The sequence below is a fragment of the Agelaius phoeniceus genome, chromosome 6, assembly GCF_051311805.1.
Source record: "Agelaius phoeniceus isolate bAgePho1 chromosome 6, bAgePho1.hap1, whole genome shotgun sequence".
Taxonomy (NCBI): domain Eukaryota; kingdom Metazoa; phylum Chordata; class Aves; order Passeriformes; family Icteridae; genus Agelaius; species Agelaius phoeniceus.
This window is the reverse complement of record NC_135270.1, coordinates 7,918,880-7,944,865: the sequence shown is the minus strand read 5'-3', so window position 1 is coordinate 7,944,865 and position 25,986 is coordinate 7,918,880. Positions and strand designations below refer to the sequence as shown.

Below are 25,986 nucleotides of genomic sequence, written 5' to 3'. Positions count from 1 at the left end.
TTTCAGCTATTTGGGAATCATTTCAGCTGACTTTCTACAGTGAAAACGTGAAGGTGGGGACGAGTGACCAACACCCTGGGAAGGGCTGTGGGCGTGCCTGGGACGGGAACAAATGGTCAGGGCTTATCTTCTCCTGGTTTGAGGCCGAGTTTGGCAGCCCCACAACATTGCAGGGCAGGATCAGCAGCCCAGGGAAGGGCTGCACAGCTGCCCTGAGCCCAGGCCTGTGCATCAGCAGCAGTGGGCAGGTGGAGCTCACCTATGTCCACGTTCAGATCCCTTTGTCACTCCTGCTCCTTTCTAGGCACTGAGAGCTCATTTCAGAGACAGCACCAACTGGTCTGTGGATTTAAGGAAGCAGCCAGACTTTGGGAATGGGTGTTGCCATTCCAGCCTTGTCCAGTGAGGGGGCACAGGGGGACAGGAGGGGGACAGGGAGTTGTCACCGGGCTGAGCTCATGGGCTGCAGGGGACACCTGCACTGAGGAGGAAGTGGAAATGGGGCTGCCTTAGGCTGCCCAGAGGGGTCGTTACTCCCCATCCCTGGAAGTGTCCAAGGCCAGGCTGGACAGGATTTTAACAACTTGGGCTTGGGAAAGGCGTCCCTGCCCATGATGGCGGTGGGGCAGGATGAGCTTTAATGTCCTTTCCTTCAACCCAAAGCACTGCAGGGTTGTTCCTGCAGCCTCATTCCCGTGGTGCAGGCTCCAGGCCCTGAGCTGGCCCCTCCTGAGCTGTGTGCCAGGCCTGCTGTGCCAGCGAGGGCTGGGAGCAGGGACAGCCCTTGGAGAAAAGCTCTGGGGGTCTTTGTTTGAATCCAGCCCTTGTCGTACATCCAGCCCGGTGGGAATCCTGCTCCAATCGCATGCACAGAAAATTTCAGTATAAAATATATAGTTATAAAAAAAATACTTCATGCAAAATTAAAACACCTTTCCCAGTGGGATATGGTCTTATTGTCAACCCTTCCCAACAGTGTTTGAGGAATTGTCACTCTGATGGCAGCTGGAGCCCAAGGGGAGCTCTGCTGCCTCCGGCCTGGAGGCCTCTGCTGCCTTCTGCTTTCGTTCCCTTTTTTTCTGCACTACTTAGGGCTAAGAGCTGAAATAAAGCAGAGAGACTTTAATTAGCAGAATCAATCCTTTCCTGGTGGCGCTTCATGATTTCTTGGAGCTCTGACTCCCCTCTGCTTTTCTGGAATGGAAACAAAACAGGAAGTTTGGATTTGAACTTCAAGCTGTAGTTAAATTACAGTATTCAGTGAATGCTCTGGGAGTAGAGCTAGTTTCAAAGGGATGGGTGATATCAGTAAAAAGCAGATTAATTAGTGGAAACAGGGGGATCTTATGGATTTGGGGCCTTTTAGCTTAAAAGGCACTTCAGAATTTTTATGTGTCTTTTATTGCTTGTGTAGGTTTGGTTGCATTTTTTTTCCCCCAGTTATGTTTCTTAAAATGCCTGTTTAATGAGCTATCTGACACTGCTGGTACAGCCCCCTACTCCAGCAGGAATTATCCAGAAAAATACTCACCTCCAGCTGGTTTTTCTCCACCGTGATCTTGCTGTACACTCTGTTCCCCTCATCACCACACACCTTCTTCAGCTCCTCTCTGCTGAGGGAGAAGAGCTGAGCTGCGGTGAGGATGCCCAGGTGTTCCACGGTCCTGGGGAGACACAAAGTGGGGGGTGATGGTTGTGCTGCAGTGGCCTCGTGCCAGAGGTGAGGAGTGGGAGATGGGAGGCTGGGAGCTGCACTGGGGTTGTATCACAGGGCCCTGGGGCTGTGCCAGGCTGGCAGCTGTGATTTCAATGGCATCTCAGGCCGTGGGTTTGATTTGTGGATTGTTTTTCTCCAAGAAAATGTTTATAAGAAAGAAAAGGAGTGAGTTTGGGCTCTGAACATCCTGGTTCTAGAGCTTGGGTTTAATAGGGTTGAAATCTAATTTACACCACAGGCTCTGTAGGTAAATCCCAGTGACTTGTCCCAGGTGAGATGGTGCCAGCAGCTTCCCCAGCTCCTTCTCCAGGGAAGGACGAGCGTTTCATGTGGCAACAGAGCAAATCTTACTCTTTGCTGAATGACTTGGCCTCTAGCCAGGCTTTGACTTCTTCAGTGCTGGATTCAAAGGTGAGGGGCACAAAAACTTGCTGAGGCTTTTCCACTTTGAAATTCCTGTGGGGAGGCTGAATTTTATTGTTTGTGATCTTCTTTAGCAGCTCGTCATTCAGCTCATCCATTTGGTGAATAAGTTCTGCAGAAACAGGTAGGGAATGAAATCAAATCTTCAGTCAAAAATCCCATTAAATGTGTTGGTGGGGAAATTGTAAGGAAAATGGGGGTGTGGTTCAGCATTATTATTAAGTCTGTAAATACAGCCCAGGAAAGGGCTTGCTTTTGTATTTTAGATCTGGCAGAGTCTTTGCTCCCAGTGGTGCTCTCAAGTGGTGACAAGAGACACTTGTGGGGACAAGGTGACATTCCCTGAGGGGTGTTGGTGTTGGGGTTCTGCTTCAGCTTGTCATCTTCCTGGGTTTGAGTTATTTAGCTCCCTTTGGGCTGGTGACATAAGGGAACTGCCCTGCAAACTTCACAGCAAGAGGGGAAACTCCCAGCCCCCGTGAGGCAGCAGAGGTTGGGGGGATGGACTCTGTGTTTCCGAGAACCCTGTTCCCATTTTCCTGAGCCCCTGTGTTGCCATTTATTTTCCTCCCATCACCCTTTGGCTGTTGCCTGATCTGGAAGGACAGATCTGTGAGAATCTACAATTGGAGAGTTGGGATTGAGACCTTTTCAGTCCTCTCTGCTACTTCCAGTCAGTGATTTGCTGATCTCAGAGCTCCAGGCTTTGCTCCACAGCGGAACAGAAGTGGCAGGAAGCCCAAACTGGGAGTGAGGAACACACTCATGATGAGATGAGCTTGAAGGTCCCTGTGATTCTGGGAAAACTCCAGTGACACTTCATCCAGTGTCACTTTCCCCATGAAACTCCTGAGGACTGTGGAGAATAACTGGGTGTTATGAACAGATTGGTGTCCAGCAGGGGATGAGCAGAGCAGGACAGGGAGTTGTTGTCCTCCCTCCTCACTGTGGTTAGGATGGGACCGATGTGTTTGAGCTGAGGAGGTGACACAGCCCAGCACAGGCAGCCTGTGCCAGCTTGGATTGGAGCAAAGCTCTGGGTCACTGCTCATACACCACCAAGGGAAATGGGATTGGTGCTGGCTGCTATCCTGAGCTCTCTGCTGCCCCTGGGAAGGGGAGGGGACACACCTTTCCCAGGAGTGCTCACGTACCTCCAGGATTTCATCCTTCAGCACCGAGAGCTCGTTGGCGTTTCGCGCAGTGAAATCGTAGCAGATTTTGGCAAATCTCCTGGGCTCAGCCACTCCCTGGGCCTCGAAATTCCTGCAGGAGAGAAAAGCTGGAGTTTTAGTGGAGGCCCATCTGATAATGGAACCAAAGGTGGGTTCACTGATGGAACAGGAGTGATGGTGGCTGGGAGTTTGCATTTGGAGGAAGATTTTCTTTTGAGGAAGATTTTCAGCCCTTGTTTCAGTCAACTCCCTTGGGGCTGGGAACAAGCAAGCAAACCAAAGCTGTTGGGGTTTGATATGGGGCCTTCCTGGAAGGCTGTGAGGCAGCTCCTGGAAGGGTGGAAGGAAATGCTGCTTTAGGGCCTGGGGGGGCTGACACAGCAGGACCCAAAGGCTGTGATTGCAGGTGCTGGGAAAGATGAGGTGTGAAACCCTCCCTGTCCTGCCCAGTGGAAACAACTGCCCTGGATGCCACAGCAGGGAGCAGCTGGGGGAAGAGGAATTGAAAGTCCAAGCAGGCAGAACCCACTGGAAATCTGTGGGGTTTTTATCAGGCAATGCTGAGCTGAATTCTGCAAGTTCCCAGGAAAAGTGAGTTTGGATGTTTCTATGCTAAGATGTATTTGGGCACAGGGGAAGAGAAATGCATTTATGTGTTATCTTGGGACACCAGAATATATGGTTTTCAAAGTTGAATTGGCTTTTGTTTGAAGAGAGACAAAATCAATATGGTAGACTGTTAAAAATGGTGAAAAAGTGGAATGAAACGTTCTTTTTTACCCAAACGGAAAAGTTTTGCTTTGTTTTGTTTTGTTTTGTGTTGCCTGGCTTAGGGAAATTTAGCAAATCTCATCTTTTTCTTCTCCAGCTGAGTGAAGTGCTATCTGTTTAATTTAAAAAAAGAACATTTGCTGTATGGAAAAACAGTCTTGCCTTGTGAAAGGAGAGGTAGGAACAATTTTAATGCACTTCCCAGGGATCTTTTTCTTAGGAAATGTAACCTGCACAGATACCTGATGCCATATTCACAGGGGCTCAGGTTCTCCTTCAGTTTAGGTCAAGCTGTTGTAACTCAGGGCAATCAGGGCTTCCAGCACTGCCAGCAGCTCTGCTTTTCCCTTTCTGACCTACTGGCTTTGGCCAGTGGTTTGAAATCCATGTACTGGGGAAGCTCAGTTCTTTGTGCACTGTAAAACCTGGCAATGGAAATTGAGCCCATTGTGCTTAGTTTAAATTAATTTTCCTGCCCTCATTAGCTGTGTTAGATGGTCAGAAGGAGGTTGAAACCACTAATTTAGTGCTGGATACCACAACAATGGTTGCAGGGTTGTCTTTAGCTCATGTGATTTGGGACAGCTCCTGGTCTGGTTATACCCCTGTGGAACATTTCAGTTGTAATTCCACAGTGGTGGAGAGCTTGGAGGAGTCAAACTGAATCCAGCAGGCCAGGGAGGGAGAGCTGCCTTTGCCCAGCAGTGCCCTGAAGGCCAGGAGGAGAAGGGAATCCCAGTTAGGCTGGAATTCCTTCTTCTGTGGCATTCCAGAAGGTAACTGAGTCAGAAGGGAGGAGTTTGGGGCTTGTGTGTGCTTTGTGTGCACCTGGACTGTGCAAGGGGACCCGTTCTGAAGGTTGTGCTGCTGCTGGGGCTTTCAGGGCCCTTCTCTGCAGCCAAGAGCCAAGCTGTAAATAACTGTAGTACTGAGGGGTGGCTCTTTGTGCAAATTAATTTGGGGTCTCCTGGCTGGAAAACTTGGTCAGGCTGCTCTGAAAAGAGCAAGAGCACAGCAGGAAAAATGTCTGTCCCAGGGCTGTCATCCTGGCAGATTAACAATTCACTTGTAAGTTTGTTGTTTTTTTTATGTGTTATCCATAAGGAAAATTTGCTGTTGAGGGTGTGGAAGGTAGGTAAACAGGTACAACACCTATCCCAGGAGAAAGGAGATTCTGCTCTCCTCACTCCTCTCTCCTCTCCCACCTTGGTAGAAGGCACCTGATCATTTCTGTTTTAAGATTCCATCCCGCTGTTCATGGTTTGCCTGTGCTGAGACAGGTGGAAATGTTTCCTCACGTGTGTTGTCTACCAGTTGTTAAAAAGAGACTCCAATCTTCTCGTGTAAACTAAATTCCTTATTTTTCCCAACCTCACTGAGAAAACCGGAATTGGAAAAGAGAAACAATCCTCATTCTTTCCCTGCTCCACACTGCACCTGTACCACTTGATGTTCCTACCAGGGCTTGGTGCAGCAGAATCTTGGTGGCCACAGTTGGGAACTCAGTGAATTGGAAGCAAAGCTGAAGGGTTTGTCCACTAAGAGAAGCAGTGATCTATAAACCAAAGCAGAGTGATATTCCCACCAGGGCTTTGGGATTGGTGATGGTCCCAATCCATCATCTTTCTGTTCATTTTCTTTTGGATGCAGCCTGCTGGGCTGGGGGAGCTGTTCCTTTGCATTTAATTTTCTGTATTCTGTTAATTCTCCATGGAAATCTGCTTTTAATAAAAAGGCTCTTGATGATGTCCCCAGGTTCCTGGGATTCACAGGTGTGTGTTCAGACCAAGGAATGTTATGGCTGGCAGAAGCTGCACCAATCTCCCAGGAATCTCAGTCTGGGTTTGTCTTTGCTCCCAGTTCTCCTCAGTTTGGGGTGCAGTGCAGCCCTGCCCTGTGGATCTCCTAGAAGGATTTTGGGGTTAAAAAGGTTCTTTCCTATTCTGCAATGTTTCTCTAGAATTCAATTAAAAAGAATAAAACTGTAGCAATGTGCTTTTAATTGGTTCATTTGCATTGATTAATTAAAGCAGATAATTGAGAAGGGGCTTGAGCAGCCCTTGATTGGAGCTGGCAGTTCTTGTCTCTTCATTCTTTGCATTTATTTTAATTATTTCTTAAGCAATTCCTACAGTTAAGATACACAGTGAGGAGAACAGCATTGCTGCCCAGCTGGATTGGGAAATCCAAGTGCAATTCCTTGGAGAGATTGAGGGGATGGGGAGCTGAGCCTCAGGCTGGGTTTTGGCAGCAGGAACTGGCTGAGGAGAGGGGAGATCCCCCAAAATTGGCTAAAGCCAATTCTGCTGGGTTTGGGTGCTCCCACCCCAAAAAAGGGTCCTGGTTAAAGGGGACTTGAGGAAGCAGCGGGATGTGCTGGGGGCGCTGTGCTGGAACCCCCAACCCCTGGCCAGGATTGCTGGGCACTGCAGGTTCACAGGGACACTATGGAGGGGCTGTGCTGGGATCCCCAAATTCCAGCCAGGAATGCTGGGCACTGCAGGTTCACAGGGACACTATGGAGGGGCTGTGCTGGGATCCCCAAATTCCAGCTAGGAATGCTGGGTGCTGCCAGACCTTTGGGACACTGCCTGATCCAGGGAGATTTCCCATTGTGTTCTCTCGTGCTCAGCACCTGGCATTCCATTGGAGTCCCACAGGCTGGAAATGCCATGCGAACAGCTGAAATCGCAGCCGATCACACAGAAGCCAGTCCGGGGGAGGAAATGAGCTGTTCCACAGATGGATTTTTCCCAATGTGTTTTAATTTAAAGCGGAACATCGCCCGCCCCTCCCACCTACCTCGACCCCATAGCCTTTATTTTTGGGGTTTCACTATGAGAATTATCTGCCTACGCTGGATAAAAAATTCCGAAAATATTCCTCCGGCGCTGCGGGGACCGGCGGGGTTCGGGGGGTTCGGAGGGTTCCGGGGCCATGGCGGGACCGCGCCCGGAGCCCGGGCAGGGCCGCAGCCGGAGCAGGAGCGGCAGCGCCGGGCTCCGCCCCAGCGCCCGTCCCGGAGCGGCTCCTCCCGCCCGCGGCGAGCCCGGTCCCCATGCCAGCCGCAGTCCCGCCCCAGTCCTCCGGCCCCGGGACCCGCAACGGACACGGGCCCGAAGCCCCGGTTCCATCGCCGGGGACAGCCCCGGTTGGGCCCAGCCCTGAGGGACGGGCCCGGCCCCGGTGAGAGGGGCGAGGCCGCGAGCGATGGTCCCGCCCTCTCCGCGGGCAGGGCGGGGCTCCGTGAGGCGGGGCCGGAGCTCCGTGAGGCGGTGCCCGGGGTGGGGCCGGGGGCGGTTTCAGGGGCGGGGCCGGGCCCGGCTCAGGTGCACGGGGCGGGCCTGGCTCAGGTGCGCGGGGCACCAGCGCGGCTGCGCGGGGCGGGGCCGAGGTGATTTAATCCCCGGAAATCGCCTCCCCCGCCATTTGCTCACCCGGAGCTTGGTGCTGGCGATGTGTCCGTGTCCGCCGTCCTCAGGTAGGGCGCAGGGGCTTCGGCCTCGCCTCCTGTCCCCACCTCTACCCCTCCTTCCTTCTCCCCGTGCTCCCCTGCTTTCTTTCCCTTTCCCCCTCCTCCCTCTCTTCCCCAAACCCTCCCCGCCTTTCTTCCCAAACCCCCACACTCCTTCCTTTCCTGTCGCAACCCGCTTAATCCCTTCTATTCGCACTCTCTCCCTCCTCTGACCACGTTCCTTCTCTTCCCTTCTGGCCTTTCCTTTCTCCTCCCGCTTTCCTCCGTACCCCGATCCCCCCTCCCTACCCTCCTCATCTCCTCCATGTCTCCTCTCTCCCCGTCTTTCCCTCTCTTCCCCTCTCCTTCATTCCCCCGCAGCCGCGGGGCTCGGGGCGCTGCAGAATAAAGCCCAGAGGGCCAGAGCCGGCGCCCCCGCTGTCCCTGGAGCCCCCACCCCGGGCCGGAGCCGCTGGGCGGGTCCCCCCATTGCAGTGCAAAGCACGGCCCGACACCGCCGGGGTTCCGGCTGTCCCTACATCACACTGGGGGTCCCCGGCAGGGGGGTTGGGGGATGGGTGAGCCAGGGCCCCCTCCTCAGGAGGGGATCCCGGGGGGGAGAAGGGAGGAGGGGTGTGGGGAGGGTTGGGGTGGGCAGAACGGGAGGAGCCGTTTGTCTGTCCGGTGATCTCTCTCTGTGTACACGCTGCAGAGTGACCTGACCCCCTCTGCTTCCCCTCCCCGCCCCCCTCCCCTTGACCCCCTCCTCCGGAGGGGGCCCTGCCCCTCCCAAACTCCCCCCCACCCCTCTTCCCTTCTCCTCCCTCCCCCCCCCGGGACCGCCTCCGGAGGAGGGGGCCCTACCAAACCCCCGCCCCGCTCCCCAACAATTTTTTTTTGTTTAAAAAGCAAACAAAGATAATTCAACCAAAAAAAAAAAAAAAAAAAAGCTGAACAAAGAAAAGCCATTCACACCACCACAAAAAAAAAAAAAAAAAAAAAAAAATTAAAACCCAAATAAACCCCACAAACCAAAAAAACCCCATCCCAATGTCCCAAAACTTTGTGACACCCTTCTGGTCTTCATAGAATTCCTTAAGCTGCACTGTTCATGGTAAGGCTCATGCCGCAAATCAAGGCTGTTATTGCTATTTGAGTGCCTTTGCTTTTGTTTCAGCGCAAGCAATCTGCAGTGCCTGTTCCTCTCATGGTATTTTCCAGAGAGCCTCAGAGACACTCACGTTGATTGGCAGTGCTGTAGGACAGGGCACTTGGGGACAATTGATGCCTCTTGTAGCAGCCACTCAATGCTGTTACTGAATGTGCAGTGTTCTATCAGGGCTATCATTTGCAGCAAATTGAACATACTCCCCAGTCCATTGAAAGACTCTTCCATTGTTAGAAGACTCATGTCCACTTTTTCTATTCTGTTGTTATTTTTGTATGGTTTTTGAGTTTTGCCTGGTGCCAGTGGCAGATGTATCTTGCTTCTTCTATATTTAATTATAGTTCCAGTGGAATTCTTGCTGTGAAAAAATAAGTCTGACTTGCATTCCCTCTGAAGATGTTTTGACAAGTAAAACACAACTAATTTCTGCATAGTGCTATTTACAGTGCTTCAGGCCACATTCCTTGACACAGAGATAAGAATTGGGAGACAGGATGGATACTTTAAAAGTTCTCCTTCTTCTTGATTTTGTGGTGAGTAGTTGTAGGATTCCTGTCTACGTGAGGTTCTGTGAAAACCTGGAGCTCTGACCTCAGTCATTGCTTGACCCTCAAAGCTTCAGAAGTATGAGTAAGGATACACAGATTGTACTTCCCAGAAATTCTTGTAGCAATAATATAAAGCTGTCTTGACAGTTACAAAACAGTATTTTGGGACTGTTTTTCTCTGTGGGCAAAGAACCTTTGTACCCATTTTTCCTTTTTATATTGTCAGTGTGTGCTGGTAACTTCATGGAAATGGCTTCAGGTAGCCTCATTTGTTCTTTTCACCAACTTTACAGTACAGTTGTCTCATTTAATATCCAGTTCCTTCTTTTGGTTTGTCCCTAGGTGAAGCACTTTGCTAAATGAAATTAAATTCCCATCATCTTTTAAAATTAAATTCTTTCAATCTGGTTACAAACCCCTTTCTTTCCTTCTAACTTGCTGCCCTCTGTCCCACAGTTACTCTTTCAACTCTTTGTAAGCTTTCACTGACAAACTGGGTACATCAAAGCTCAGGCCAGGCTGATGAGGTTTGGTGCAGCCGACAGGAACCTTTCCTCCTTTGCCCACTGCAGACTTGGACCTGAGGGAGCTTTTTAATTCTACTCAGAAATATTTGAGGAGCAGAAACATCCCTAAGCCTTTTTGATTGCTGCTTGTTCTGTTTAGTCAGGAGACTCCAGTCCTTGCTCTATTCTGCCTGGGATGTAAGCAATCCTAATTTCTTGTTGCGCTGTCCTCAGTTTGATTCACAGCTGATTTCTTAGGATGGCTACTGATTCAGTCAGTCCTGGGCTCATTGTTTGGGTCATTGTTTAATCTGCTGTGATGTAGCTGCTCAGGTGACATCAGCACCCTGTTTGTGGGATTTTTCCCAGTGGAGTTATGGTGACATGTAAAATATGTTTTATATAAATATGTCAAATTTGCATTTCAGCTGATGCGGCCTTCACAGCTCTTTATTGAATTAAAAGGATTTCTGTTGCTTTAAAGCAATGAAAGAACTGCCCTTTGTTTTCAATATACTATTCTGATACTTAAGCTGTACTTGCCATGTTGTAGCTGCTTAGGTGGCCACACAGAAATGACCAGGGCAGCACCTTAACATGTGCTCAATGTTCAGTACTAGCTCCATGATCCCTTTTTGCTTTTCTATGACTGGTTTTAGAAGTAGGCCTGTTTGTTCACTTTCCAGACCGCTTTCAATTATAGTGAAACAACAGCAGGCTTTTGACAAATTCTATCAAAAAGCAGATTATACCTCAATCCTTAGTATATTCCTTGAAGTGTACTAGATATTAAGGTTGGTATATTTTCCACTGAAGTCTCCCAACAAAATGAAAGTGTAGTACAAAGAGAGTAAATGCCTCTTCATGCAGCTCTAGCTGCAGGACTGAGGGATAAATGGGTGGGAAAAAAGGTGACAATTTGCCTTCAAAGGATTCATTAATCAAGAATTGCTTTTCTCCACTCTACTGAGAAAAAATCAACTTATAGTGTACCCAGGCATGCCTTTCTATTTTTATCCAAGTTGTTTTCCATCTTTCCCATCAAAATGTTCTCAGACTTATTATCATTCTTAATAATTATAGCCCCTGTTTATATCTCTGAAAGATTTTTCTATATTTCACACTTTCAATCCTATTTGTGGTTTAACCAGCTCCATCTACGATGCATTAATGAGAAGATCTACATGCTTTCTATTTGTTATAGGCAAATAAAGATTTCAGAGCTCTGTTTGTACTGTGTTTCCTCTGTCTTGCAGTATTGTTTGGTTATGACATGTACTCCCACAGTTGGTTGCCCATTTGGTAATTCCTAATATTACACAAAGGGCACATCCTGATCAGAAGGGAGATTTCTGTGTCTGTAGATGAGCTCCTCATCTGCTGTGTCTTTGAGAGGCTGGTCTTTTTTGGCTTTAAAACCTACTTTTATGGAGAGAAATTCTGCTCTTGGATAGTGCCAATGATCATCTGGTTAGGCTTGCTTTACTCCTACTACTCTTAAGGACACTTGGAATGAAAACAATTTTACTATTTACTGATGCAAAGAGTATTGTGTAGGGTGATTTAGTCTGAATAATGAACATTACTCACACACACACTTATGCTACAGTACCTAGTACTATACATAATTATTGTTAGAAAAACTATACATCATTTGATACAGTAAATTTATACATCATTTTTAACATATTCATATTGTGTTTTTTTATTGTTATGATTTTTATAAAAACTTATTTCAATAAATTTATACATAATTTGTAACTGTAAATTCTCTTTTTATAAAAAGAGAATTTACTGTTATAAAAAGAGAATTTAATTGAATGAAGAGATTGCCAGTACACTAAGCCCTAACTAAACTCTCTGAATAGAAAGCTAAGCACTGGAAAGGTGCCTTCCTTAAACTAAGGTGCTCTTGCTTTTATTGTCTGAGAATTTAGAAAAATACTCAACACTAATTACTTCAGTATCTTTTTATAGATGCAATCTACTGCAGAGTGCTTAGAGATATGAATGTTATCTTTTCTTTATTAATGCTTATTTGATTTGGAAGCCAGGGAATATATTGGAAAAAGTACTTGAAGATGTGCTTTGGAATATTGTAAAGATGAATACCCCAATGGAAGAATATTTCTGCCATACCCTGCAAGTGGTTATTATGAAACCTTGGAGTGGAATACTACCATTTTTTCTTGCAGAGGCAATATTTCATCAGTTCAGAGGTGGTGAGCAGCTGAATAAAAGCTCCTGATTGTGGATTTCAAGTTGCCTGGGTACAGAACCATGTCTGGTTATAGTTAGTATGGATTTGCTTTGCAGCTGGGATCAGAAGTGAACATTCTTTCAGGATGACAGGAATTCACCCAATCACCATGTGCTGATTTGCCTATTTTGTCTTCTCTCAGTGCCTGTTATCAACTGAGTCCTTTCTTGACAGGGCCAGGGAGACTCTCCAGCACCAAGCAGATTTCTGTGAGACTTTGATTTCAGTGAGTTTGCAGAGGTGAGACCTGGTATGGTAAGAGCCATTAGCTGCAGGCATGTGATGGGAAGCAAAAGCCCTGTTTTCCCCAATCCTTTCTCTAAAGATGGGTTGAATCTAGCATGAATCAACATGAGAAACAGTGCAAATGGAGCCAGAGGACTGGGAAGCTTTCCCCCCAGTCTGCTCAGGGAATAATGGAGTGAGGGCCAATGCGTTGGAGCTGCTGGGAGCACCTGAGAAGGTGGGGGAGAACAGCACCATGGATGGCTGATCTCCCTTCCTGGGGCTGAAAGAAAGTGGGAAAAATGTTGCTGGTGACATGGAGCACATGTCCCTTTGCTTAAATACTCCCATCTCCCACAGAGGAGAGTATCTGTGACTCTGAGATGGGACTCCTTGGGCTTTTCCTTCAATCCAGAAGGGTGGATATCCAAAGAGATGAATTGGGGGAACAGGTTTCTCCACATACAAGGGATTTTTTTTCCATCTTGCTTTAAAAAAAAAAAAACCAAAAACAGTTTGTCAGCCTTTACTCAGTTCAGCTCCATTTGCTCAAAACAGCAGCTTCCATCATTATCTCTCTTAGCTCATAATATTTATTGCCATTAGGAAATTTGATACAGGATTACCAAAGATAGCTTCATTATCAATGACAATAAATACCTATGCAAATGTAGCACCAGAGGCATGGGGGGGGGGTGTTATTATTATTTAAATTTTTTTTTTCTGTGCAAAATCTCCCTGGTTTAACAGTGAACTCTGAGGCAGATAATTTGTTTGGTAAACCATTGATTAAGAATTTTCTCTCTCTGACCAAATGAATCAGGATGTGGCACAACTGTCATCTCTGTGGAAATCCAATAGTACTTTTCATTCTTGCACACCTTTGCCTTCCCAGTGATGTGTATAATACAAGGCAGACATTTCTTTCTGAATACTTATAACACAGATGTGATATGGTTTAATCTGAGCTGCAGCCATCAAGAGGATGTAAACTCTATTTCCACTGGATGTCACTCTTAGCTTAGGTCTGTGGGAGCTTAACACTAAGGGGCTGTCTGCATCAATCTGATACCTGTTGGTTTGTTTGGATGTTTTAAAGGTGTTTATTTCACCTCATGGTTCTAAGTGTATTTTTTTAAAAAGAAAGAGTGCTAAAGATGGTAATGATGATATGTTGAGTTAGTTTTTACTTGTGTGATTCTAGCATATTTCTGAAGGGGTAATGAATTTGTGAAACTTCACAGCGTAGAGATGCACTTGGATAAAATTCTCAGAGAATGTATTCATGAGTCTATTTCAAACAATTCTCCTGTGCTTGGGAGACCTGATACTACTCTGCAATAAATTTCCTTTTTTAAATATATTTGATATCTAACCTTTCCTTATTTAGTTTCTTTGCTTTCAACTATGTTTTTTTTTGGGGGGGGGACAGGGTTTGTGATTTTTGGGATTTTAAAATGTTTTTGGTTTTCATTCTTTGGGGTTTTTTTTGTGAAGGTTTTGTTTGTTTGTTTGTTTGTTTGTGGTTTATGTTGGTTTGGTTTGGGGTTTTTTGGGGGGAGTTTTTTTGTTTGCAATTGTACTTTTCCACAGCCAAGCACAGAAGTAGCTGGCATGGAATGGACAACATTGCATTCCTTTCCACCACTTGCTTATGTAAATTCAGTATACAAGAGAGACTTGACCCTGGTAAATACACTCTCAAAAGTCATTTTGGGTCATGCCAATGAGCTAAACTGCTTATTAATTGATGTTCTGTAACGCTCTACTAGAAGCAGCAATTTAAAATATATCACACATAGGTTTTATATGTCACATATAGGTTTTGGTTGCCTATGTTTCATTAAGTTGTCACAGGGTGCTCCTGATTCTGGGATGTTTTATTTTGCACTTCTCTTCAGGGTTGCACAGAACAGCACAAAACTGCCCCTCTGTAATTACATTTCAATGACACGGCTCAGAAATGTGGCTCTTTATTTTGACAGCCACAATGTCATAATATATTGGTCACAAACAAGCTTGGAAATTAACATTCCTCTAAAGTGAGTTGTGAAGTTCATGTCTTTGATACTTAAATGTCACCTGACTTTGATTCAAAGTCAGAGCAGAGGGGATCAAATTTATATGGATGTGGTAGCCTCCCTCTCCTCCCTGTATCCAGATCACAGGAAACACTTATGTGGGCTGGAAGGGAAGTGCCATGAATGAATTTGGAAGTTCTGTTCCCTGCTGGCTTTTTCTCCCCCAGAGCTGGTGCAAGCAGCTGATGCAAGCCTAAAGAAAGATGTTAAGTGTCCCAACCTGCTTTAACTTAGTTTTTCATTTGTCAGTGACATTTCCTCTGTGTATGTCCCAAAATGCCAAATCAGGGTGTTTGTATTCCAGCCTCATCTGAGAGTTACTGAACACACAAAAGCAGGCCTAAGTTATTGCAGCTTGCACATGGCCCTTGGCAGCCCTTCCTTGGTCTTTTAGACACTGACAAGGCTGATTCCTTTTCAGTGTCTGCTAAAGGAGAGATGACTGCTCATGCAGGGGCACCACATACAGCCTCTTTGGTTTTGTGTTACTCCTATACAGACTTTGTTCCTGTTAGGAAAAATACACTTTTAATATTTATATTCAGTTTTCTTTGATATTTCTATTGAAAATGTTGGCAATAGTTATCATTAATGTATTTGATGGTAGTATCTGAGTATTTAGGAATCAAAATTACATCTCACCTAGAGTCTGAGTCATTTTTGGGAGACTATAGGTAATTGTTGCAGCAGTGTTTTCAAGCCTGGTCTTCTACTAAAAGGAGTTTTCCAGTTTAGAGGTAAAAGTACAAGGTACTTTTAAAAAAATGTTCATTTCCGTACTTGTATCTATTCATTTTCAAAGTTACATTGTAAAAAGCAGAGCATTGACATTCATTTAACTCTCCAACTTCTGCTAAATTTTTAAGTGCAAAATAAAATGTTTGTCTTGAAATAATTCTATTCTGCACAGTTTAAGCCTTCAGAGTTATACTTAGGCCGTGCATTTGAGTCATTGACTACAAATGAGAAGCTGACACAGTCTGGTCAAGCAGGCATTTACAGGTGAGAATAGACATTTGGAATATTTAGGCTTTTATGTACAAGTGGGAAAACTACCCCCTCAGGTTTCTTTCATCAGATATTTAATAAATAGAATAGGAGACCTAAACCCCTTTTCTGTGTCTATAAATAATTGACTAATTTTTAAAACTATGGGTATTCAATTTTGTCCTGAACATGTTTGTGTTAGGCACTGAAATGTGAATTAATTGGTTCAGTTGTGTGCTTAGCTCATAGTATCAGTCAGCATGATTTTCCTCTTGAAAGGCAGAACTTGGTCAATGTGATCTCCCCTGCTTTTCTCACCTTCCCTGTGCCAAAAGAGAGGGACATGAACTGAACATTGCCCATTACAGCTGTTCAGAACAGGTGTGGTACCAGTGTTTATAAAGAAAAGCTCTCAAGGGTCTATTTCTGTTGTATTCACAAGACTTGCTATGGTCATTTATGTGCACATTAAGACTTGTGAAAAAATTATTTCTTTACCTATATTACATTGAAGGCAAAATTGTGTGCAACTTATGATAAGGAAAAATTGTGTGATTTGAGGATGATCCCACAGATTGTGATTGGTATTTGTTTCCATGCTGGAATAGCATCCCTTAGTGTGTGAATCTTGTCTGAACCTTGCCTGAGGGAAGCCTGAGGACCTGACAGAGTCATGCAGGCTTGGAGCTCAGCTGGAGATAGAGAGATGCTTTCCAGTGTGATCATGTAGATCAGCTGTTCCATTGAATACTTCTGGTTTGTTAAGTTGGATTATGCTTCAGGAACAGGCTATTTAGCATTTTCTTTAGATGTGAACTGATTGGTTGTTGTTTTAAACTGGAAAAAGCTGCACCCTGTTTTCTTACATTTGGGAATACATCTTGCAGTGGTTTTGATTGCAAATTCAGATGTAGCAGTAGCAAGAAGATAAGTGGTGTCTATCATTGGAAAAAATTAGTATTTATTTGACAGTTTCTGAAGAGCAGCTGCTTCATCTAAACTAACCAGATAAAGGCCTGGAAGAGAAAGGAGGCTTAAATATAGATTTTAAAAGGTTCACAAATACATACTTCAAGGAGGGTAAACAACATATATGAAGGACTATGTCTTATCTCCTACCCTGAAAATTAATGGCAAGAATCTCCCTGAACAGCAATGAAAACTATGTTTTTCCCAATCCTCTCCTTGAATCATGCAACAATTCATAAGGAAATTCATAAGTGGCATTTGGATATTTTTAGGTAAGATGTGGATTTTCCTCCCACAGGCAGGGATCCAAACACGGATCAGGAGTGAATCTCTGCTAGTACAGGAGTTTGTTGCTAAGAATCGGACTGGAAAATATTGATCCCAAATAGTGTCCCAATTCGTGGTGGGAATGATTTTAAGAGTGAAACAGACAAGTCTAGGAGAAATGGTTTGGTTGAAGTCAGAAGAAAATATTCCTGTGAGGAAAAGCAGCTGAGTGTTGCTCCCCAGCCCTGTGCTCTTCACAGCAGGCAGAGAAAGGAGGCAGCTGCAGTGGTAGCTGGAGCATCAGGTAATTTCCTGAATTGTAGGTGGGCACAGATGATCATGGAAGCTCCAGGAACTGTGCAAGAGCCAGACACAAGGAGCGGGTGTGTTCGACACCTCAGGGAGGGAATGTAGGCACTGAATTTATTTATAGCACATGTCATCCTGGTCTGACTAGCACCACTCTTACTGACATTTTTAATGACTTCACAGGTTAAACTATTAAACTGGGTATAGGTGTCAACTTAGGAATCCTCTCCCTGGGCCAGGATTGAGATCCACGGGTTAAATGAAATCCCTGCAGTCTAGCAGGTGATAGTTGTGTGAAGAACTGGAGAAATTCCCTCTCCATGCTTGGCAAATCTAGTACAATTCACAGGAATGAATCTTATATTTTTTTGAACTGAAACAGGAAATACAGCGATACAAATCAATCTATTTCTGTTTTATTGAAACTGTCTATGATATTAAATATAGTTAAGAGCACAGGAATATGTTACTGCTAAACAACATAAGCCTATAGACACTTAAAGGAGGGCCAGGTAGAAAAAATAAAGAATAATTAATCAGACTCCTAGTTCTGCTTGTAGGTCCCTAAAGAGATGGAAGGGTAGGACATTTTGCTTTAAAAATGGTATCTACAGCACAATTCTGTGTTTTAGTGAATGAGGTACAATGGTTGGAGTCTGTTCCATGTTAAGGAGCTTGGAACCTTGCATTACAACCAGCCTGTCACTGATCCAACTTACCTTGACTCCCCTGAGGCTCTCGTGGCATTTAGGGATTCTTGTTGATCAGAGATGCCCTCTTTTATTTGTTCTTGTATTTAAAGTTTGCATTTTTATTCCTTTTTATTGCCTTTGCATGCATACATTTAGAGCCAATCTGTTTTATTTGATGATTCAATGGGAGCAGGGTTTTGGGGATTTTTATCCCACTCCTTTTTAACCAACACTTGTTGCTACAATTCAGGGTTATGATTTCTGTCTCAGAAATGCCCTAAATGTAGAACTGACTTATTTTTACTTCATTATTTCACCTCTTAAGGTACATTCAGTGTCTTACTGGGAGTCCTGAAGATTTTCTTGTCCTCAGGAAAATAATTGGCAAGCTACAAATCATTTCCTGCTGTGGGGAAGCTGACAGTGGAAAGAAGGTAAGAGGAAACAGTTTCTCTGGTTTGAAATGGATGAAAGAGCTATAAGTGACCCTGCTCTACCAATATTATTTTCTTTTTGAAGATAGGGATTTTTTTCTTCCTTAGGCTTCCAGTAAATGTGGAATTAATAAGACAAGGATGAAGCATTGCTACTGAATCAAACACTGTAAAATCAGTTTGCTCAGTTTTCTGTCCATGTTGCATTTCCATTGTTTTCTCCATAAGGAACACTTTTGTTTTTGCTTTAGTGTGTCATTTATGTTGTTGCTTTGCTTCATATGTTCTGCAGGAAGTTTCTCAGCTTTTCTCTGTAGCTCTTGACATTTAAACACTGATCATCAAAGCAGTGTTGTGGACTTAGGATGTAACTTCAGAAGTTTTAGTGTTTGCTGTTTTAGAAATGCAGAAATACCAATTGACATCAGTTCAGAAGCTTTTGGCAAAGCTGTCAACTTTTGACATTTCTAGTCACTTTTCTTCCCCCAGTTCAAAAGGAGATTGATCCTTTCTTTTTGCAGATCTCTTGTTGGTGTTTTTACAACATTATTCTCAAAGAATTCCAGGGAATGATAGTCTTGATTTGTGTGGCTCTATTTTATTCTAGATGACTCAGTGCATAAAAAGAAAGGGCCATTGTTCCTAGGCAATTGAGTCAAAAGTCTACATCATCCACCCTGTCTTCATGGTAGAAGGATCTAAACAAGTTATCAAAACAACTTAGATATGACCTATTTTTTGTTGGGTTTTGGTTTTGTTTGGGGTTGTTTGTTTGGGTTGGGGGTTTTTGGTTTTTTTGGTTGGTTGGTTGGGTTTTTTTGCTAGTTAGGCACAGGTGAAAATTTACATTCCTATCTTGTGAACCTTTTAGAAAAATATTTATTGCCCTATTGTTTTATTGTTTTTCAGACAGCAATTTTCCCATGGGCACCATGCCCTCTAACCCTTTGCTGAGTTTATCTCCAGTTTTTAACAAAAAACTATAAAACTGAAGATTTCCTGGAGGAAAAAAAAAATCAATCACTGCTTGATATATGATGCACAGTGGAAGTAAATGCTTGGATGTAAATCCTGTTTAACATTTCTCTTACATTTTGAGAAGATTATTTCTTCACTGAGCTCCTCTCTTGTACACTGAGCTGTTCTTTTCATACCTTTAACTCAAGTATTTCAGTTGTCTGCTTTGTACAGTGACTTCCCACACAATTCCATCAGCCCAGTGGAGGCAGGAGTGAGCGTGGGTCAAAGCTTGATGCAGAGGGCTGGGAGACATTTGAAACAGAGGAGAAGCCACAGTCTATACCCTCCCATGTACACAGGAACAAAATTTCTCCTCATACACAAGGAAGGCCTTTTTTGACAGTAGCTGCATTAAAAGTATGAAAAACCCCTCCGGGTTTTTCCCTGTGTTTCACCCCTTGCCCCCAAAATATTTCCTGCTGATTTTTTTTTCTTGCTGAAAGTTTCGTAAGGATTTTTAATACCAGCTTTCCAAAAGAAAATTTGTGTAGTGCATGATGTTTATCAATCAGATGTAGCAGACCTTTTCACATGAACCAAACTGATTGTGTGTAATGTAGTACTGGATGTATTATGTACTGATGGGCAGCAGGAACACTTTGAAGTTTTTGTGGTGCTAACCTGTAAATCTGGGTACAGAGAGGAACGTTTGTCATGCTGAGGGGTAAATCCAGTGTCATTGCATGGATTCTTTTACTGGGTTTAGTGGGGACTTTTTCTCCAATGATCATTTGATCTGGATTGTGAACCTGGCTCGTTGCATGAGGATATTTGTGAAATGGACATAACTTAATAGGATTTGTAAGAGCTCCCACACATGGGGAGGAGGATGTGCACCAACCTCCCTCTGGTGTAACAGCCTCTGTTCACACTTGACCTAAGGAACCTGGAAAATTGGAATTGTGAACAACAATAATCAAACTCTTTAAAAAGTTGCACCTTGAAGTTGTTGAAGTGCACTGGGTTTTGCATGAATGTTATATACACCAACAGGTTTGCAATGAGCTCCAAGAGAAACTCGCTGCCAGGAAGGTTTTGTGGATGTTCTTGTGCACAGTGATGCTGGCTGGATTATTGCTAATGCTGGAAGAAGTACAACTGAGTCAGCCTAAGTTTTCCTAGTTCACTGAACCAAGGGACATAAGGCAAGCTTGCCTTCTGACAATAGCATTACAAGCTCATTTTTCTCATTAAGATTTAACAGTATTTGTGTTTTCCTTGCTACTTTATTAATTAAGCAACTGTGATGGTGCTCAGGCTGCAGATCAAGTCCAGCAAACAGGAAAGAAAGTGAATCATGACTGGACTATTAACTCCAATGAGAGTCATGAGGTGTTCTAAGCCTATTTTCTGTTGGAGTTTTGGGCTTTGAAACTCATGTTGAATCAGAACAAGGCTGAACTGTAAGCTATGGCCTGATTCAGGTAATTTTGATTGCTGTATAGAAATTCCTCAATCAATGAATGCTATTACAGGTAGACAGAACAGCTGGCTTGGATCATATTGCTACATTTTCAGATGTTGCCAAAGGTGTGGATAGAAAAGCTGTAGTTAGAAGGTGCAGAGTGACTTGGAAACTGCAGGCACCCAAGAAACTCCTTGTGACAAGAACAACCTCCTTTGTCCCAGATAAGCTCAGAAGGGGCCACAGGTACAAGTAGAACTCTGCATGGAGCTGATCAGCTCCCATGTCAGTGAAGTTGAATCAGATATAAAGAGTGTGGGCACAGTCAGGTGAGTGTGGAAACCTTCCTTGAACTGGTGAGATTCATTAACTTTGGTGCTGTGATTTATGGTGCCACTGACACGAATGACACTACTGGGATCACTGAATTTACCTTTATAGGAGACCTTGTACTGAGCAATTGTAAAGAGTTACTGAAAGTTCCCTGTCTCCTACTGGTTTACAGTGTGCATAAGTAGAAAAAAAAGGTTATGCTAAACTCTTATTTTGATCTGGATTTCCATTGGTGATCCTCATGCTGCTTTGATGGCTGTGCATGTGAGCATAAATCTTTGAATGATCAGTTTTCACATAGTGTCACCTGAAATACTTTTTTAAAAAATATAAGTAGTTGAGAAGATGCTAGTTATATTTGACAGAATAAACTCCAAATGTGGATATTTTCTGATACTTTTACACATGTGAATTTAATTGTCTCTTCTTGTTCTGCTACCTGAGTTGTTCTCAGTGCTGTTTTCTCCATGCTGGTTTTACAGGACATTGAGGACTTAATTGTTAGTGTGCAGTCACTCATTTTTCATTCAATCATGTGGTCTTGGTGTGATAATGAAGGAAATGGAATGGAAGGATGGGGCCTAATATATTAAAAAAACGCTTCAGATAAAGGTTTGTTTTTCAATGTGACAATTAAAACTAATTAACCTTTAGACCAGGTTTGAATCCAGTGAGATTTAAAAGTTTCTTTAAAGAAATCACTGTAAGTTAAAAATGTGTTTTGTTAATGTAATGGTTTAATACATTTAAATTAGCTAAGTAATTTGAAAGAAAAATACTTTGCCATCACTTTGAAACTTGTTTCCATTGGTTTCTAGTGGGACTTGAATTCTTTTCCAGATATAATCTGTTTCATGAGGATGGCTTCACGTTGCAATAATCCTTCTCATTACATTTCTAGGAGTTAACTCCTTTACTTCTTAATAACACTCTTGGCAACTAGGACAGAGCAGTTTCCTGTTCCAGGAGTACTCTGCTTTTTAAAAATAGCACTAAAGCCCTGTGAAGTTTGCCTAGGGGCTCTTCTTGATGACTAAACTGAGGGTTATCAAATACCTGCAATGTTTCCAACATGCAGAAGAGATCTCAGAATCTCTGGGTTTGTTTGCATTTCCTGGTCCCAGTTTGGCTGCATCTATACCCAGATCTGGCATTTCTGATGCATTATTACCTAGATAATCCCAGTCTTTTGTGCTGCTACGGTGCAGTTACACAAATGCTGTTGGCCTCTACTCTCCAGAAATTCCCCAGTACTCTCCTTCAATTATCTGTGGAATTAATCTCTTTTTCATGTAATTTCCACATTCCTACCTGTGAAGCCCAGTTGTTCTTTCATTTCTGCCGTCTGTCCCTCTTCTCCCCTGTGGCATTTTTCCATGCCATGCTCAGCAGATTTCCATGTCCCTGCAGCCCTAGTAGGTATTTAAGACAAACTCTGTCCTTCTGCCATGCCTTTTCCCAGGTGGAAGAGCTTCTCTGGGCAAGAGCAGGTTCTTGGATCATTCCAAATGTCTATAAAAGGCTTTTCCCTTGCCCAGCAACCCAGAGAAGTGAAATAAAACTGCCATGGCAGGACACTGAGCACTGAAACTGAACTGAAAGGTTCTCCAATACTTCATCACTGCAGTTTAGTTATTTTCAGAAAAAGCTTAAATATTTTGTGACTCGTGGGCTTCCTGATGTCTCAAAAGTTGTGCTGTCATTTCTACAGAGACAGAGATTCTTTTTCCAAGGTAGCATCAATAGGTTTCCCAGGCTAACATAACGATTCTCTTTGGTATCCACAAGGATTAGAAGTGGTCTTTCAGAATAGCAGGTGAGAGAAGGATCAGTTATATTACTGATCAGATGAACTGGATAGAATAAAGACACATTAATATTTAGAAGTCAAAAACATTATGTAAATATTAATAGTAATAATAGTTAATATTAATACTTTTAGTTAATAGTTAATGGTAATAGTTTAATAGTTAATAGTAATAATAATCAGTAATTTTAGTTTAATAGTTAGTAGTAATACTTTTACTCACATAATATCCTTTTTAGTATCTTCAAAGGAAGCAAGAGGAGTTTTCTTTAAATTATCTCACTTGGAAAGTTTTTTTCTCTTAGGCACAGCCTCTGGGGTTTATGGGCACAGAAGGGAATTTCTAGCAGGAGCTGAGGCGTTTCCTTTGCTCTGCCCAGCCCCAGCAGGGCTGTGGGAGGCAGAGGATGTGGGAGCAGGAGCTTTGCCCCCTGCCCCGGGGGAGTCTCTGCTGTCCCAGCCCCAGCAGAGCAAACCTTTGTGCTTTCACATCCCGTTCCAAGGAGCTGCCCAGGCAGGAACGGGGATGGGCGCGGAGCAGGGACGGTGCCAGGCACAGGGGCACATCCAGAGGTGCCACCAGCCCGTCCCTGCTGCCCAGGCTGGCATGAGCAGGCTGGTGACTGTCCCTGGGTTTGCTCTGCAGGGTGAGGAAGCCAACCCTGGCGAGGAGGAAGATGAAGAGGTGTGGGAGGATGGAGACAGCAGTCCCCAAAGGCTGGGGAAGGCCCAGCTCCAGGTAGGAGATGCTGCCTTCCAAGGAGAGGGACTGGTCTGTCCCACTGGAATTTGGGCTGGGAGGCCAATGGAACAAAGGGGTTGATTCCATTTGCGTACGTGGGCCAGGGTGTGTTTGAAACAGCCCAAGGTAGCAGAGAGCTGGAGTCATTTCCTAGCAGGGAACTTTATTTGGAAGCTGCATTCCAAACTCTTGTCCACATTTATGTTATCTCCCACATGGAGATGCCTAAGGAAGGTGGGGTGTTTCTAACAAGAGAACATCCCAATTCATCTGTGGCAGAGGGCTTAAACTTAAAGTGTGAGTGGAGCTGCCTTTAGGACACTTCAAATTCCTTAGTATATGAATGGAATTTAAATTAAATATCCAAATCCTGACAAGCTTGTGTGAACTCCAGAGCCTCTGCAAATGTTTTACAGCCTGGGAGGGAGACAAGAGTCTGGAGTCTCTCCCCAAAAACTGGCTGCTGTTTGTTTGACCAGGCATAGGAATGACTCTGTATTCCCTGGGGCTGTCCTTATGGAGAAGGGTTTATTTATGTGCCCTGGGTTTATTCAGGGTATCTTCACCATGATGGAAACTGATTTCATTGAAATGCCAGAGGTGCCCAATGCTTTCCCCAGCCAGAGCTCAGAACCAGCCCTGTGGGAAGGGGTTTAATGCCCATTTTCCCAATCCTTCCAGGCAGCAGCACTGGAGCACTTGAGCCAAACATGGCCAAGGAGGCAAATCCAGGGATTGGACAGTGGGAGTTTGCACTGCTCCTGGAATCCCAGACCTGGAGCTGTGCTTCAGAGAGCCCAGGAGCTGCTGCCTCACTCAAACCTCATTTAAAGCTCAGCATCCTCCCTGCTCCCTTGGGAATTATTGCTGCTCCCTTAGCTGCTCTTCCTTAGTACTATCCTTATTGTGTTATTGTTATTGATGTTATTGTTACTATTATTGTAAACTCCCACTCCCTGTCTCTTCCATAGCCCTGTGCTTCCCAGAGGTGGTGCTTTAGGAAACCCCTCCAGCCTGGGAAGGGCTTTTTGCTCCAGACACGTTCCCAGTGCCCAGGAGCAGCAGGACCTGTGCTGCTCCCAGCAGGTGAGGCACAGGTGCCTTTCCTTCCTTCCCTGCTGCACTTTGGCTTTTTGAGGGGTCTCTGGGGGTCTGAGGGAGAAGTTCTTTGTCACTCCAGGGCAGAATTAGCCCTGGTCCCACTAAAAGCAGGAGAATCCATTATATCCTTGGTTTTAGATACACATTAGATGTTTTCTCTCTGTTGCTGACACCGTGTGGTGAAGCAGCAGCTCCCAACCTTGTCAGTGCTGCTCCCTGGAATAGTTTTTATCGGTAGAAGCATGAATTCCCTGCTGGAATCCAGTCACAGCCCCCAGACCAATGTGCAGTTGAAGATCTTACACCCTGATCAGGACAATTTCCTGTCTCTAGACATGGAAAATGGGGGAAAACTCAGGCTGGAGTGGAGCCAGAATGCAGAATGGGGGAGTGAGGCAGCGTGCTCAGCCCAGGCTGGGGTTGGCACAGGGGCTGTTCCCTGTTGGATGACACCCACGTGGAACAGATCCTTCTCTTCCTTTGTCCAAAGTCCAATGGCAAAGGATTGAATAACTCACAAGTGGGGCCTGGAATGAAAATGGTTGTGTTAAAATTAGGTAAAGAATGTGATAAGAAAAAATGGGCATCCTTTTTATGTCTTAAAATAGTAGGGAATAAAATGATGACAAGGAGCACTTTTATTTGGTGTCACCTTTCCTTTTTTATGGATATAATCCCATAGTGAACAATCAGAACAGAAGGAGGAAAGCCAGGACCTAATTTCCATTTTCTCCTCTCTTTCAGGACAGGAAAAACCACTTAACTCATCCCGTTTTTGCCCAGAGCTTTGGAGTTTGAGCAGCCAAACCCAATGGGCTCCAGCTGCACTGGAGGGTCCCTGGTCCTGCCCATGGTGTGGGGTGAGTCCCCAGCTGTCCCCAGAGTGTCACAAACCCAGAGGGCTCTGCCCTGGTCCCAGGCTGTCCCTGCCCTGCTCCCTGCAGTCCCCAACGCCTGAGAGACAGAGAGAGCCCTGTCCCAAGGGACCTTTGTCACTTTGTCAGGAATGTGGTGGCAGCCCCGGGAGCAGCTGGGAGCTGGGGCAGTGTCTGGCACTGATCCAGGGCAGGGCAGTGCTTCCCTTGGGGGGGTTGGCCCCCCACGCTGAGCTCAGGCAGGATCAGGGTCACAGATGCTGCATTTTGTGCCCCTGAGAGTTTCTGTCCCCCCTGGGGATTTCCTGCCGGGATGGGGCAGCGCAGGAGCAGAATTGAACCTGCAGCTCCCGTGGCCATTGCTGGCCTTGGTCTCTCTGCTGTGCCATCAGACCGTGGCAATTTGCTACTGCCACTGCCACCCCCCTGGGGGCTGTGTCCTCCTGGCAGCCCTTCCCAGCCCCAACAGGAGCTCCAGTGGTGCCTCTGTGCCTGTTGGCAGTGTTTGCTGGCAATGTGCCTCACCCCTGGCAGGATCCTTTTGTTCCAGAGCAGGCAGACTCCAGAGCTTTTGGGCTTCTCAGCTGCAGGGCTGGATTGCAGAAGTCCCTGCAAAGAAGAATAACAATGAGGTTTGTCCAGGTGGTGCTTTCAGAGCCCACCTGACAGTCTGTGCTTTGTGCTGGAGGTTATTGTGCATTGGCACTGCAGGGAATG

At 44.9% G+C, this 25,986-nt stretch overlaps 1 protein-coding gene across 1 annotated transcript; it reads right to left on the bottom strand.

The window, feature by feature from the left end:
• Nucleotides 1-1,084: 1,084 nt before the first annotated feature.
• LOC143694295 (epidermal growth factor receptor kinase substrate 8-like protein 2) lies at nt 1,085-2,238 on the bottom strand. The gene is made up of 3 exons (XM_077179569.1): nt 2,069-2,238; nt 1,532-1,664; nt 1,085-1,194 (listed from the first exon to the last, which is right to left on the bottom strand). The coding sequence occupies exons 1-3, from the start codon at nt 2,236-2,238 to the stop codon at nt 1,123-1,125; spliced, it is 375 nt and encodes a 124-aa protein (XP_077035684.1). The 3' UTR covers nt 1,085-1,122.
• Nucleotides 2,239-25,986: the final 23,748 nt, after the last annotated feature.

Excerpts from the sequence above, each read along its gene's own strand:
- LOC143694295 (XM_077179569.1), bottom strand. The coding sequence starts at position 2,238 with ATGGATGAGCTGAATGACGAGCTGCTAAAGAAGATCACAAACAATAAA. Across the intron at positions 1,665-2,068 it reads GCCAAGTCATTCAGCAAAGA|GACCGTGGAACACCTGGGCA; the intron begins GTAAGATTTGCT and ends GTGTCTCCCCAG. Across the intron at positions 1,195-1,531 it reads TGGAGAAAAACCAGCTGGAG|AAAAGCAGAGGGGAGTCAGA; the intron begins GTGAGTATTTTT and ends TTTCCATTCCAG.